The sequence below is a fragment of the Toxotes jaculatrix genome, chromosome 23, assembly GCF_017976425.1.
Source record: "Toxotes jaculatrix isolate fToxJac2 chromosome 23, fToxJac2.pri, whole genome shotgun sequence".
In the NCBI taxonomy this organism is placed as follows: Eukaryota; Metazoa; Chordata; class Actinopteri; family Toxotidae; genus Toxotes; species Toxotes jaculatrix.
In genome coordinates, this window is record NC_054416.1 from 15,047,812 (window position 1) to 15,064,645 (window position 16,834).

Genomic DNA, 16,834 nt, shown 5'->3' on the forward strand with positions numbered 1-16,834 from the left:
GTAAGGAAGAATTTGAACAAGGCTGTGGCTTGTACGTTTAGGATCCTGTCAAGCTTCTTCTCCGTCATCCTTGTACTCTGTACCATTTAACATTAAATTTGTAGGATCCTGTACAGTAGATTTTCAGGTGATCCACGAGTGGGTGTTTACCTAGAGATAAAGAGAAAATTCAGTTATCCATCTACAGTCATTTAGGGTCTCATCTCATTTGATCAACCAAATATTAGCTTAGCAGTGCAATCAGTAGAATTTTCTTGGCTCTTTAATAACCAGTAGATACTTTCCACTGGTTTGATGATTCTGCTAACAGCTGGTTCAAAGCTAATCAATGTGGTGAGGTTTAGTTTTTGCAGATGGTTTAAAATTAAGTCTATAAATGGTTGATAAAGGATTGAGGATAAATATTACACCCCCTACTATGAACTCTATACATGAATTATATTTATTTCCCAACTGAGAACTCCAGTGTCCATTTTTATGCAGATGATACCATGATGTTAGCTCTCAGCAACATCACAAATAAACCAGGCCATCTCCAGGTCACCATCTGCTTTGATGTTTCTACTCATCTTATGCTCTCCGTGGAAATCTAATTGATATTGTAAAATGGAATAGATTTCCACTGACGCAAAATTGAAGCATTATGTACTTAGGAATTTAGCTGAATAGCAGATTGTCCTGCAAAACCCACACTGAACACCTTGCTTAAAAACTAAATTTCAAATTTCAGTTTTATTATCTCTACATGGGTTGCCTGTCGATTTTAATGTTAGCTTTAAAAGTTCCTCATACCAACTCTAAACTAAGAAAGGCTGGTTTCTGATACTGTGCCTACTTCTACCCAAATGAGCTGCAAAACAAATTGAAGCATAAAATATTAAACACCCTGGGGAACTTTACAGGTCTACCTGCTATTTTATAATAATATTTATGATTGTTTTGTGCTTTGTTCTTAAGTCTTTTTTGCAAAACAGATCTTGATCTCAATGAGACCTCCCAAATAAGTAAAGCCTAACTAAGTAGGAGTTTGTAAGTCCTGTTGATCGATGCTGGTCAGTCTTCAGTTACCTGGATGGCGGATGAGATTTTTAAGCTTTCCAAATGGTCTATTTTTGCGTGATGTACTCCAATCTCACAGGCCCATCCATTAAACCTACTGCACTCTGTATTTGGCTATACAAAATTGGCTAAAACTTTGGAAAGTCAAGAACAATTTTCAAAAGTCAACATTGGCGCAGCATTTGAGAGGTGTAGGAGGAAAAAGTTATATTGTTAAACTAATTACTCTAATCCACATACCATAAATTCTCAAATACTGTTCAGGCCTTTATCTACCACAACTGGAGAAAAAAACCTGCATTTATTCAACAGGCTTGTATCAGACACAGACATTGTCCAATACTTTGTTTCATGACAATCAGCCCCTACAATACTTTCTGTTCCATGCTAAGTAACTAAGATGGTAAAACGTGATGAATATTATGTCACAAACACCAGGATGTTAACGTTGTGAGTATCTTAGCATGCTGAACTTAGCATTCAGCTCAAAGCACCAATCACAGCATAGCTTCTGTTTGCTTGAAAAACACTCATCTGCTAATACCAAGAAGGAGGACTTAAAAAAGGAAGCGCCCCCCCTTCTTTGATTGTTGACTAGGGCCTTTGCACAGTGTTTGATCTCCTGTCTTACGCTGCTGAGTCTTGGCGCTTGTTTGCCTTCCTGTGTACAAGGGTATGCTGCTGATTCAGTCTCTTCTCACCCCATTAGCTCAGCAATAAGTAACCACACTCTCCTGGCAAGTGTCTCCATCCCCCTGTACATCAGCTCTCGCTCTCACTCCACTGATCACGGACTTTGCAGTCTTTACAATTCCAAATCCACCATTCTGATTTTATTGAATTTTACATGAGATAGCGATAAATTATCATCAAAGTCAACATTTTCCAGCTAAACAAGACAGGCAAGACTCAGCAGCTCTGCTGCTGCATATTAGGATCAGCACACAGGCAGGCCCAGCAGTGTGTGTGTGTAAGCGTTAAGTGAGAAATCCACAGGTTATACCAGCACTTCACTATAGACTTCAAGTAAATAAGGGTACATGTGTCAACTAGTAACATGACATATTAACAGAACTAAATAATAAAGAATAAAAACACAAATCGAGTGTATATAGAAACAGTAAGTGAATCTTTTGGGATTATCTGCATCAGTTTGTATTAAATATGCTCAGATATACCCTGATTAAAAAACAAAAACAAAAAAAAAACTCAAACATTTTGATTTTGTTGTTCACAAGATGCAGCTGCTGATGTAAACCAGGCCTCAAAAAAACAAAACAAAAGGCTTTAGATCAAGGATTGTTGATTTGGATGAAGCTGGAAAGGGTTTAGATATTCATCAGTCCACAGTCTGACAAACTGTCTATAAATAGAGGGCTACTCTCCCAGGAAGTGGTCTTCCAGCTGACTCCAAAGACTCAAAGCAGAATGATCAGTGAGGTAGGAAGAAGCTGCTACTATGTGCCTGAAGTTTGCCAAAGAGCAGCTTGATAGTCCACAGTGCTGCTGGGAAAATATTTAGTGGACTAAGCTTGAACCGGGCCTGGATAGTCCACCATGATTGAGGGGGAAGATGAATTCCTAAGTTCATCAAGGTATATTTTTTGGAGTCAGAGGCCAGATCTTAAACCAACAGAGATGCTGTGGAATGAGCTCAGAGAGACGTTCACACCAGACGTCCTAAGAATATGTTTAATGAATATGTTTGACTTTGTTATAATTGTGTGTCTCTAGGATAAAGTCTCTGCTCAGGTGTGTTGGACTGTGGGTCTGAGGAAAGTCACACATCATGTTAATACAATCCAGATGTTCTGTGCTAAGGCTTCTTTTCCCTGGCACCTGTAACTGGACCTATGTTCATCCTGATAGGTTATATTAGTGAACGTCCAACGTTTTGTTTGAGGAGATCTGTACCTGTATGTAGTATACTTATTTCTCCTCAGCCATCAGTGTTTTGTGTGTTTATTCTGTTTTATTTTATTCCAGCATCCATCCTCAACTTTATGCAGATCTGATCCAAAGTTACAGAAATTACTCTTTCGATGTTGTTGCCGCCAAAGTAGTTTCAACCAGTCATCAAATCCAAGGGTTCACTCACTTTTTCCACCAGCTCTGTGAATGATTAATGGCTGTGTTCAGTAAGTAAAGTATAACATTTAAGACCTGCTTTCTGGCCTGTAACTGATTCAGCTGGTTACTGAAATAACCTCCCTCTAATATATTAAACCATTCAGACAATCATTTGCATTAGGTAATTTTTTAATAGCACCCTTTAATTTGACCAGAGGATTGTCAGGTTTTTAGCTCTGTAACTAGAAATGCCAATTATTTTCGAAGGCATGCTACGTTTTTAGGTTGTTGGATGTTTGTACTACAGTTTCAGAACCTGAAAAACCTGTTCATGTGTGAGAGTTTTTTCCTTACAGCATGAATGTGTCTGAATCTGACAAATAATAATAGCTGTTGAAACCAATTTACTTACATGACTTTAACTTTTAATCTTTGAATTCAGTTAGTTTTGAATATAAATATGCACTGATGCATGTAAAGGCAACTCAGTCATGTTTCAAGACTCTGCTAATAGATGTTTATACACAATAAATGAAAATTAAGGCCTGCCACACACCATTTTACAAACCTTGCGGCAGTGCTGTAGAAGTTTGAATAAGTTTTGATATTTTTTTTCTACTATTCCACTGACTTCTATTCATTTCCTTATTTGGCATTCAGTGTGAAGGATTACACATTTCAAGCAAGTTTTAGAGACTGGTACTATTTAGAAAAGAATGAAAACCAGTGGATGCTTGAAAAGTGTGAAGCGTTTATTCAAAAATTGAGAAGAAGACTTAACATCATTTGTAGTTAAGGTCCAGTGGAAACTTATGTTACGTTAGTGACATTTTTTTTTTTTTTATATTGCCCATTTTCTTAGATTTTTCTCCAGTTTAACTACAGGACCTACACACACACACCTGTTTTAACAAAATCCATTTCACAGTTACCGTTTTGTTAAAGATGCCATCACTAAGATTGTACTTTTTTTTCTGGGCTGAATGGAAGCCAAATCAAAAAGAGGTAGTTTTCCATCTGAGGCAACACAAACTCCAGCCTGGTGTGTCATCTGTGAGTTCATTTTCAGTCGCATTTAAAAAATGTTCCACGGCAACTTTTTAGTTCCAAAAAGAAATTCTTGAATTAATGTTTCAAAATTAAGTACGTTACTGCTTTGGGAAATGCTCTAGGCTAAAAATAACCACTCTGATGTCCTCAGAGCTGCATTAGGAGTTTAGTGTTTGTGTAAAGAGGGAACCGCATGGAACTCATAAATACCTGCATCACTACAATCTGCTGTTAGACCAAGAACTTACCTGTGCCAGCGATGACTTTTACTCCATATGGCTTCTATTCTTTCTGTACACCGTCAGAATAATCACAATACAAAAAAAAAAAAAACCTCCGGAAGGCTTTGACCGCTTTGCAGCTGCTTCAAAACATACCTTTTCCTGGTTATATCATATATTCTAACACTATATGAAATACTGTGATCAATCATCAGTGCTGACCTTGACAGTTGGACCACCACAGCTTGCACCTTTTTTTTTTCCTCTGCTGCTTCTCTGAACAGTCCAGCCAGTTTCTATGGTAATTCAGTCCCTCCCTCTGTGTCCCTCACCGTGTGTCATCCAATTCTTCTTCCCCGCTTCACCTGTGTGTGTGTGTGTGTGTGTGTGTTTGTGCGCACACACTCACTCTCCCCCTCTGAGCTCAGCTTGATGTTTTGCAATGAGACTGAACCCTGAGAACACACAGACAGATACACTTATTTCACAAATATATTTAAATGAATACACCATTGAATAAAATCTGTGACTATATTCAGTCCATGTACACTAACGGTGATCCCTTGTTTAGTTATGGTGCCAGTACTGACCTCAAAACCTCAAATTCCCACTTTCTCTTGCTGTTGAACATTTCTGTTCTCTTCCCCTTTAGCATGTTAATCTTACTTTTGTCTTTGTATTCGGTCTTTACATTTTTTTTTATTTACTACTGTCGCCATACACAGGAAAGCCTCAAGAATGTCCAGCCAAGATAAACAACGAGTTGCAACAATATAAGACCAATAATATGCCACAACTTTTCCTAATTTCATTCCAATGAAGCTTCAAGCTTTACTTATATTAGAACGTGAGGATATATTATAAGATAGGATAACATTATAGGATATTAGAACGAAACCAGGCAAATGTATCTATAAGTCTAAACTTCTGTTTCTATATGAATAAACCGAATCTACACCATAGCCCGAAATAACCTCAACTCTTCCCCGAAATCTAAATTTAAATCTAATCTCCACACTGAAACTGAAATCCTGAAAAAGCCACATTAAAGCCTCAGTGGCAGCCCCACACCATAATAAGAATAATTTTAACAAAACAGAGAATATCTGAGCAACCTGGCAACTTGCAGAGGCAGCATCCATGTCCTCACAGCCAGTTAGATTTAGATGTTTCTAAATTTCGACGTGATTGAGCCAGCGGCACTAGACAAAAGGAGGACTCGTCAAATTATTTTATCCTCAATATTAAAATCATGAAATCTTTTTCCACTAATTCTGACTCTGGAACAAACGGTTGGATAGACTGGCTAAAATCTTAAACTGACAAAAAAAAAAAACAACCCTACTTTTGGAAACTCTAGGAACCATAAGTAAGCTTGCATTCTGGGAGCACAGTGTTCTAGTGGGGTCATAGAATAATATGAGCTGCTTAAGATATGATGGTACCTGGAACATTGAGGGTTTTGTAGGTGATGAGCAAGATTTTAGATTCTTTTCTGGATTTTACAGGGATGCAGAGAAGCTAATACAGAAGAAATATGATTTTCCTGTTCCTGTCAAGACTCAAGATGCAGATTTTGAGTCACTTACAGAGTCTTTAGAGACTTGTTGGGGGCAGGTAGATAATAAGGAATTGCAATACTCCAACCTAGAAGCAACAAAACCATGGACAAGTTTCTCTAACATCATTTTGAGACAGGATGTGCCTGTTTTTGTAATATTACATCAGGATATGCTCAGGGTACAATAAGTACAATAATTTCAGTTCTGCCTGAGTTGAATAATAGTAGAGAATAATAGAAAATGATGTCCTTCATGCATGTTTGAAGTTTAGCTAACTAATTTTTGTCCTCAGGCTTCATTTACAAGTAAAATTGGGTATTGTCTGCATAGTGATGTAAGTATATTTAGTGGTTCCAAATAATGTTACCTAGGGAAAGCATATATAAGGTGAATAGAGCTGATCATAGCATCCAAGAACCTTGTGGAGCTCCATGTCTAACAGTTATTTGCCTACATTGTTATTGTGTGCAAACTGAAATCAATGTTCATATTTTACTGCTGTTTAAACTGTACATACAGTATCTAACCCATAGCGTACACATCATGTTCATCTGCAGAAGAATCAAAACACCCTTGTTCACTTGGACCTGAGTAAAATGGAGTCTTGAACCTTGAATCTATCATAGTTACAAAGTTACTCTATAAGATCAGTAATTATTTGAGTTATGTTGACATGGTAACACAGGATAAAGACTATATAACATAAATTTCTTGACTAATGTTTCACTTAATGTTTTGTCTGTTGTTTAATATCCTACTTTCCACCCCTACTTCCCGGTAAGTGCTGTGTTTACATCACACACTGTGCCACATTGCCTCTGTAGCTCCTCATAACAAATATTTTCTACTTGACTGGGCTCTGCAGACTTCTTCTCACAAATGTACCTGTAAACACAAAGCTAAAACAGAATTACAGAGTTTATGAACAAACACTGACTTAACATTATGTGACAGGTTGATATAGAAGTAACCTGAGCAGTATTTTACCTGAGGAAAATGTCACAGAGGACTGTCATCTTGGTTGCTGATGTTCATTGTCTCCCTCATTTTGGATCAGATTCAAGCTGGAAGGTATGCTGTGAAATTTTTTGGTTTGGCTTCAAAACACATGTAGATTCTGACGGCTCAGAGAGGCCCAGAAAAAACATCCTGCTCAGGCCAACAGACCAATCACAGCAGGTTACAGATTTTGGATATACTAAAGATGTGTATAAAGTGATGTCCACTCACAGCTAATAGGGCTCCCACACATCAGCTGTTGGGTGCTAAATTCAGCAAAGCAAAGTTCTCCTTTGCCGTTTTAAAAATGTGTTTTAATTTCATTGCAAATGAAACTCATCTCACGCCATCAGCCCTCCTGAGCGAGAGCAGCAAACTGGACTGAATGAATCGAGATAAAGGGTAGACAATGTTTTTATATGGTGTTTCTTACATGAAAAATATCAAAAAACTTATCAAAAAACTCACAAAAAAACAAACTGATTGAACAAAAAGATTAAAATATCTTCCCTTACATATCCAGAACAAGCACTTTGGAGAAGAAAAATAAAAATGTGCTTCATTTGTTGTACATAAGAGCACGTTTAAGACTTCGCCTAAAAAGCCTACACAAAGACAACATTTTCTGAAAAGAACATGAAATTAAGTAGAAAACCACAAAAGACATATTGTTCAGTTGGCAGAATTAGCAGCTTCTTATCATTAATTCCTTTTATATTGCAGTTCAAACCTTAAGAAATTATGCTAAACACAGCAACATGTTAAAGCCTTAACGCAAGCCTTAACAGGCCTCCCTTGTTATCCTCACTTCACTGATTGGGAGTAAAATTTTGATTTCAATTTGAGTATATTTCTCTTTCAGTAGACTTTCCCGATGTGCAACTTCCTGTAAACACACTTTCTTTCAGTCTCACTTTCACAATCCAAAACACACCTTTGGGGTGTAACCAATACAATGAAGGTAATTTCTCTCTCTCTTCCTCTTCACAAGGCTGGTTTTAAAAAACATACAAAAATCTGTTATTTGTGTCCATACATAGGTTTACTAGCTGGGATTCTTAGCATGTTACTGCCACGATTGGTGGAATCATTGGGAATATGTATCACGCCACCTGGAGTTCCTGTGTGTGCAACAGGATCCAAACATAACAGAGACCTGCTGATCAAAACATTTCTCTGTAGTAATAAAACTCCACACACAGGGTAATGGTACATCAACACAGGATGTCAAAATGTTACATACAGACATTTCTGTGTTAAAAAAAACAGGGGGGTTCAATCTTTCTGCTTTGTGTGTTGACTTTCAGCTGTGTTCCTTCCTCTGTAAATGCCACTGTCAGAAGTGAGCATCAGAGCCTGAGGATGGTTTCTCCTCCACATCTTGTAGTGTGCGATATAAGCTGTCAGCACAGATGAGATTGCTGTAAAAACAAAAGCTGTCAGATAATGGTGAGCAGCTCTGTCCTCTCATCACCTCGCCACTTGGTGGCTTGATGGTGTTAAGCTGGTTTAACATGACCCAATGTATTTCCTGTGGACGCACAGATAAAACAGGTTACTGATCCTCAACTAGTGTCTTTCCACTGCTTGGATCTTGTGTCCAGCTCAGCTTACGGTACCTTAAGGCTTTGCCATGCCTCAGACAGGTGACAGGTGAAACCACAGCTGGTGTCTGTCTTTTAGTGAAACAAAATGTCCTTTAGAAACATCCAGCACAGAAAATGACCTTTCAGGGAGTGACAGTGATTGGCAGGTCAGACTTCAGATTTTGGTCAGATTGAGATGTTTGGGGAGGGAGGGGCTACAACAAATCAACATCAGCTGGGTGTGAAAAGCAGGTTTCACAGTGATGTCAGATCCTGGACCTCCAGCAGCATGGCGTCCTGCTCTGTCCTCAGCTGGTCCCGAACCTGGAGACGACCAACTAGCTCTGAGCTCAGGTCTGATGTGGACAAAAAAAGAAAAAAAGGTGAAAATGCCATTTTTAATGAAAAGCAGCACTTTAGAGTAGAGCTGCACCCCTGATAGTTGAGCAAACAGTCCCTGAGAGGAGTCTTAGTCGAAGTTGAAGTTTTGATTGGTCAATCGATTCTTAGAAAAAAAAAACCCTAAAGGATGACCCCAAGACGGTGACAAGCTAACTCTGCTGGTAAACATTAGCTTATCATTTGTTGACCTCCAACATGACTTATCATTTGAAACATGTACTATAGCTTAACATTAGCCACGTAGCATGGACACTCACTCTAACATTAGATAGCCTGTTAAAATATGTACTATAGGCTTATAGTACGTGTCTAATGTTTAAATCAGTGTCCATCTCTCTTTATGGGCAATGCTGACTACGCTCAGACAGGTTTTTCCAAAATATCAGTTTCCCCATATGCACCTAACAGGAGAGAGGATAAGAGGAGGAGGGAGGGAGAGAGGAGAGGGGAGGAAGAGAAGAGAAGTGGGTGGAAGAAGACAGGAAAGGAGAGGAGGAGTGGAGGAGGGAGGAAAAAAGCAGAGAAAAGGAGAGGAGGAGAGAGGAGGAAAGGTGTGAAGCACATAAACGAGAAACTCGTTTGTGCTCATCGCACAAAGACAGCACAACCATAATAAACAACAAACCGCATGTAGATGTCACCACTGAAGGTTCCCTCACACTGATATTAACATTGCATTTCCTTTGGATGAAGAAATGTTATCATTGAAAATATAATCACATTCACACTGTTTGATTATACAACAGTGTGGTGACACAAATTAATGACCGCTAGCTAGTTGCTAGCTAACATCCAGTGGATGCATGGATTGCACACAGACATTTCTCCTTCTCATTACTGTGCACAAACGAACAGTACGTACTTGGGCCTCAAGAGCGTACCATTCATATGATAAGTGCTACTGCTGATTGTAAGTGACTGTCATTATTACTGTGTGGGTGTGTACCTTGTATGGTCTTGCTAAGAGATGTACAAAGAGCATTTAGCTCCTCCACACTGAAGCTCTGTAAATCACGGCGCTCCAAATGTCGCCTCTGGATTACGGGATCACTACGTGCTGCAGTCTGAGAAGAGGAGAGGAAAGAGGAGGAGAGCTGTGATGAAACTGTGTTTGGCAGTGAAAGACAAAAAATCACTACAATGCCATGACATGCTCCACGCTGTAACGTTATTCTCACCAGTGTTTTGTGGTCTATTCTCAGTCTGTCTCGTAGGTTCCTCAGAGTGTTCCTGAAGCCCCTGGATTTTGGTTTCTCTGTCTTGGACGCAGGCTGAGGATTCTTAGGAACCTGAACAGACGCTCTCTTTAGGAGCAGGGAAGGACAAGGGGAAAGAGGAGGATGTGACTCCATCTGCTTCATAGTTTTTATATTATGCACTGCTTCCCACTTCTGCAATTATAAAGGCAACTCAGACTCATCCCACCTTATCTAACCCATACTATTCTATAGTCAGGAACTTGTTTTGGGGGTTGTTACCCATGTGTTGGAGCTTTCCTTCTTGCTGATATCTCCTTCCTTCTCCTCCTCCTCCTCCTCACTTTCACTGTTGTTGATGAAGCAGAGCTGAAGATTCATCTGTGTCTGCAGGCTGGAGGATACACAACAGTCAAACAGACATCATGTGTTGAATTTATACTGGTGGTGCGTTCAGGGACATGTCTGACTTGACTCAACAGTGTGTGGTAGTAAAATGACATCCACAGGTTTCCAAGCACCGTGACCAAACATTTACCTCGTATGAGCTCACAGGATACTATGAGCTCATATCTTAAGCAGCCCAGGCCTAGACTGCTGGGGGACTTCCCATGATGCACTGAGCCCCCCCCCCCCCTTCTGTTCTCATTCATTTCCCATTAATACATGTCACTAACTTCTTCACTTTCCTGTAGTTCTGTTCTTTCTTGTCTCTCTCTGCAGGTTCATCTGCCCCCAGAGGTGTAGAGTCTGGATCTGTGGACCACCTACTGCCCCCATAATCAGTCTCATTCATTATTATAATTAGTCCTATTATTAGTCTGACTATCATTATTAGTTCTACTATTATTATTATTGTTTGTATTGTTATTAGTCCTATTACTAATCCTACTGTATTCTTTCCACCCCCCTCTCTCCCTCCCTCTATCTCTGCCCCCACCCCTGTCTCTCTGTCCCTTGCTCCTCCCTCTCTGCCTCTCTCCCTCTCTCTCCTCCCTCCATGAGTCTGGTTCTGTTCAAGGTTTCTACCTGTTAAAGGGAGTTTTCTTCTCCACTGTCACCAAGTGCTGCTCTTGGGGGAAATGTTAGGTCACTGTAAATAATATATATATTAGAAAGAGTATGGTTTAAACCTGCTCTATATTAAGTGCCTTCAGATGACTTCTGTTATGATTCGGCACTATAGAGATATAATTTATTTTACTGGACAAAATAATAAAGGCTGTGAGTAAATTTCCCCCAAACCCACCACAGAAGATGAATCAGACTGTGTGAAGAGGTCTACAAATTTCTATTCTGTTAGTTTCAGCCTAAACTCCATACTACTGATCATCTACACCATCTCTACTGATTCTACAACAAAACTCAGTTGGCTGTACTGGAAAATGATCTCAGAGAGTGACCTTTCATCAGTGAAAGATCAAGATTTAAGATTATCTAACTTCATTGTTTGGCTGTACTTTGTACAGCAGGTCTGTTGCAGCTGTGTTTCCTTAAATCTGAATACTGAGGGCTCTGATCCTGTCTGTGTTGTGTAGCAGTTATAGCGGAATTATGTTCAAACTAAGCTGTGTTTGCACTTAACAAACAGCTGCTGCAAAAGGCTGAGGACCATTTACTCAAGTAAAAGTAGTAATAACACTGTAAAAAGCCTATTGAGAGGAGGTGTAAACCCGGACAGATCTTTGGTCTATCAAGTGTGTGCGTACCGGGAAGTGAGCGCCAGCACGTGGCTGTTGCAGGCATCGTCTCCGTCTTCCCAGCTCTCTGCCCTCCTGCCTCTCTCTTCGGCCCAGCTCACTGGAGCTCTGCCTCTCTCCAGAGAAACTCCACTCTGAAAACCACACCAAACGTGTTAAACAAATATTTTCCTGTCCTGTCCTATTTTTCTGTAATTACTGTAGAGTGACTGAGCTGTTTACTGTGGTAAACTCAGGTGAGTGTAGCTTTGTACAAATCAACAGTGGATCACATTTTAACTGTGTCACAATAAAGATGTGATCCACATCACTGTATTGGTTTGAATGTTGTATCAGACAGAACATATACCACCCACTACTCATCACGAGTGATGAGAGCTTTTTAGGAATCTGTGAGCCACAAAACATCCTAAGGCCAAAAGGCAAACTCAAAAGTTTTCACCAAACCTGATTTCTGGAACAGGACGGTGAAATATATTCTCCTGTACAAACTCTATTACAGAGACAATAAAACTGTCATACACACTGTGACCTCTAACCTTTGCCCTTTTCTCCTTCTTCTCCTCTTCTTGCTTCTCCAGCTCAGCGATGCGCAAGCTGAGTGCTTCCCAGTGCATTATGGGAAGGCCCAGATTGTCCTCACCATAGCCTTCCTGCCAGACCAGCGCTGCACCCTCCGAATCTTCATCCTCCTCCTCTTCGTTGTCAGCATCATCGTCGCTCCTCCTGTCATCTTCAGCCTCATTACTCTCTTTCTCCTCCCTCTGCTGCCTCTGTCTCTCCTTCTCTCCCTCCATCTCTACAGTGGTGGAAGTAGCAGGATACAGGTTAAAATATTATACAAGTTAATTATACAATTAAAAGACAACTAGTTGTTGCTGGCTGCCTAATATCAGGACTGTGGCCACCATTAAAGACGCTGAAGTCATGAACTCCATTTTTTTCTAGGAATTTGGGCTTTTTAATTACCTGGAAGGACTTGATATTCTACAGTTTAACAAGGGTAAAACAAGGTGGGTATTTCATTGACTGATTACAGTATTTTCACCACATCTAAAAGGGATTTACTTGAAAATTACTTGTAGGACAACACCTCTCATGTCTTACTATTACGTTCACAGAACTGACCATTCATTTTTTGGGATATTAAATACCCTGTGAGTTATGGAAGAACACTTATAGCTGTTCTGAAGGTAATTCCACACTTAAAAAAAAACACAGTGGAGAAAAAGGACAGGGGTGCATGAGATACAAAAATAAAGATCTTAATGTGCTCAATATGTGAATGAATACAGGCAATAATGGCACGTAGAACAAAGAAAAGCAGCTACTCTGGATTACATTTCAAGCTTTCTCAGGCAGCATGAATGAATGAAAAGAATGAAAGAAAAAAAGCTTTAAAATAAAACATATTCTTAAGATGAGGTATCAAAAGAAGTACTTTTTGGTATCACAGTTACTTGGACTCATTTCCATTAGGAACAACCTTTGACTGTGTGATGTGCGAGTATCAGTTTCTTTAGACGTTAAATACACACTCTAAATACACTGCCATGTTCAGTAGTTATTAACTAGCCAGAAGTTGCTGTTATTTGAAGCTACCCTCATCTTGCTTATTCATTACATTTTTCTTTTTCTTCTTCGTCTTGAAAATGACTCAACAATGCCCCCTACTGGCCTTACGTCGCTTAGAAGTTGGACCTGAGAAGAAGCCGCTGAAGTCTGGTTCTGCGCCGTTAGCTTTTCTTTCCAAACTGTTCTTCTGGCGGCAAATGTTTAACCATAAGGAGTGTATCACACCAAACTTCCATTATAAACATATATATTGATAAAAGTCACTTACCACTTTCTCCGCGTTACAAACTCAAGTTTACTGATCTCGTTGGCAGAGGAGTTGAGAGTTTTGCCACATTGCTCTGCTCCGTCCTCAGCTCCTCCTAGTTTTCCTCCTCCTTCCTCTCCTTTCCATGGAGTTTCACTCTCGCTGCCCTTTTTACTCAACAAAGCTAGAGAAGTGGGGGAAAAAATCAGATTCAGACCTCAGTGGTCTTAGTCTGCACCCCTACGCACACTGTGTCTTTGAGGCAGGTTATCATTTAGCCTACTATCTCTGGAGATATTCACTCAGCCTTGGTCCAAACACTCGAACAAAAAGAGTCCAACCTGAGGAATTTCACGGGCAGGAACATGTTTGCGCCTGAATATTCACATCTGGCACTTCCTGTTGCTGCCTTCAAAATAAATGCTTTCTTAGCTTTCTTCCTCTTGCTAACGTTCAAGTTAGTAGCGTTAACTGCTTGGTACAGGCTACAACTTTGAGCTGCTTCTTGTCTAAAGGTTGGCGTGTATTGTTTCTCACTCAAAAGTTAAGCTGCGGGACAGATAGACAAGGACCTACCCAGGCACCTACCGTGTACATGTTAGCTTACTTGTTGAATTCCCCCCTTTATTTCCCCTTTATTTATTAAGTGTTCATTTGTTTTGTCTAAAAACTACAAGGTAAATTTCTATTCTAAATCTCTGATTAACATGCTCAGCTACTAATAACCTTATGTGTTTCTTTCAGTTTAAGAAATACTAGCCTTTTAACATAACATTTCGTGGGTTGCTATGAACTTCAGATTAAATTGTACAAGCAAACCTCAAAATCACACTTAATTAGAAAATGGTCTTTCCACTTCCACACATTTTTTCCCCCAAATACCAATAACATTGTCAGTTGGATGAGTTTCTTGTGGCAGAATATATGTATGAAAAATTGCTTTCATAAATTTAAATCCAAAAATAAATGTAGCTTTAAATCTTTTCTTACATGCCTTACATTCAAAGATTTTAAAAAAAGAGAATACTGAGAAGAAAGTAGTTCAAATGAATTAAAAAATATTTTCTAAACCTTGTAAAATATAGCAGGGCTGAGCAATACTTGTTAATACAAGTTAATTAACCCAAACTTAAGTGAATCTTGAACTTGGGGCATCTGTTCAAACAACTGTATAAAGTGTTCCAGCTAAGAAGGTCACTTCAGCATTCTCATTAACTGGGTCCATTCCCTTCCGTCAGTTAAGACACCTCCTTTACTCAACTATGCATTTTTGCTAAGCCTCCTAGCTTCTTGTTTTACTTCCCAATCGTCTTTGCAAAAATCTTCCTAGAGACAGATGTGCATTTCACTACAGACCTTGACCTTATTGTTCTTCTTCCACACTTCATCTCAGGTGGAACTGAATGATGACCGGCTATGGTGTATTAGCAATGCATTTTTATGAACACTGATGACTATCTCCCTGATATCCTTCTACTCTTTCTTTGGTAGTCCAAGAATGTCCTACCTTCAAGGACCAAGATCAGTCTTGGTCGGTAGCTTAGCAATTTTGAAGCCTTAGAATTTGCTTTAATACATGGCTCAAAGAATTTCAGTCATTCAGCTTGCTCGTCAAACTGTGTGGACATTGTCAGCCAGAACTTCCGTGCTAGCAATGTGGACATTCTTGCTGAAAATCAGCTTACAATTCAGGTGTTAATGTGTTCCAAACACCAAGTCCCAGAACATTCATTGCGATCAAGTTAACATGGATCCCACTCGAATGTCAGAGCAAGATGCAAGACAACGAAGGCAAAGCCATTTATAGTTCACACATCTGAATCACACTGGTCTGAACTGGTTTTCTAGGGATTTACACAATCATACAGTCCTCCCATGGCCCATCGAAGTCTGACCTCGGCCAGAACTGATAACAAATAAGGAGTTTCTGTGCAGATAACAAATAATGAGTTAGAGAGGAAAATTCACATAAAAGCTAATCTTTTCCACTTGCAGTGTCAGCAGATTTAGGTAAATAAAGTCACCCAATGTAATAAGTACAAGTCACACCCAAAATATGGGAATTCCTCTCCTTTGAATTGAATTGGAATCATATAATCATACAATCAAATCATAAAATAATGCCCAGTGCTATTTTGAACCTTTGTTGGTACCTCAAGGTAATAATGCATATTTACTCATGTGCCTTGCTTACTTGGTGGAGAGTACTGATGAGTTTTTAAACCACATGATGGGGTCCCTCTCTCTTTCTTCTAACTTGCTCTTTTGTCTCAGCTTTGCAGGATGTGATGTTGCTCCCTCCTCTTTATTAAAGGTGGAGTAAACCTGTGGGGTTTTTAAACTGCCAGTAGAGGTTGCTCTTTCTCTCTGGATGGACCAGTCTGAACCCTTGCTGCCCTGATTGCCCTCCCCTTGTGTGTCCTCCCCTGCTGCTTTCTTACTGGCATGGATCCAGGAAACTCTCTAGACCACCTCCACTGTGGAGTCAGTCACCAGAAGCACCTGGAATGGGCTTGTCCAGTGAGGTTTCCTCCAGTTCCATCTTTTGCAGTCCTTTATCACCATCCAATCACATGGACACAGAGAGCTGTTTTTGAAAAACTCAGTGGTTATATCAGCTCTAAGTTTGTGTTTCTGTTGAAACTGACAGCGTCCTGCACACAAGAACACAAAGAACATGTATCACCTGAACACAAATCAGTATCTCATGGACTAAGGACTAATACAAGAAGCCAATATAACGCCAACTACATTAACTAAAGTTAAATCTTGATTTTCATAACTGATGGAAAAAAATAGATGGCCCTGCAACCACAACAGTGACAGGATGAACCTGAAGATTCGAGCCAAGAAAAACAAAAAGTGATTTTTTAAAAATTATTCATTCACTTTGAAAACTGACCTAATGATGTATTTCATTTGATCCAGTTAGAAGAGCACCAAGTGACAACAGCAGCTTTCAAGAGGACTCAACTGAAGACACAGCAACCCACCACAAGATAAGAGAGACATATTTACCACCGTATTTCTCTCCTCAGACCCACTCTCACATGTATTAGCCTTTATTCCATGTCATTATCTGTGTCCTCTCTGTCCCGTAGTCCTGTGCTTGTTTCTCTCTGGTCTCTCTTTCTCTGTACCTTTCTGCAGGTATCTCTGGCTCCGGA

At 39.6% G+C, this 16,834-nt stretch overlaps 1 protein-coding gene across 1 annotated transcript; it reads right to left on the reverse strand.

Moving 5' to 3' along the window:
- Positions 1–7,362: 7,362 nt before the first annotated feature.
- Positions 7,363–14,035, reverse strand: si:dkey-6n21.12 (schwannomin-interacting protein 1). Its single transcript, XM_041030693.1, has 7 exons — positions 13,689–14,035; positions 12,385–12,644; positions 11,855–11,979; positions 10,428–10,539; positions 10,128–10,253; positions 9,896–10,013; positions 7,363–8,903 (listed from the first exon to the last, which is right to left on the reverse strand). The coding sequence occupies exons 2-7, from the start codon at positions 12,640–12,642 to the stop codon at positions 8,803–8,805; spliced, it is 840 nt and encodes a 279-aa protein (XP_040886627.1). The 5' UTR covers positions 12,643–12,644; positions 13,689–14,035; the 3' UTR covers positions 7,363–8,802.
- Positions 14,036–16,834: the final 2,799 nt, after the last annotated feature.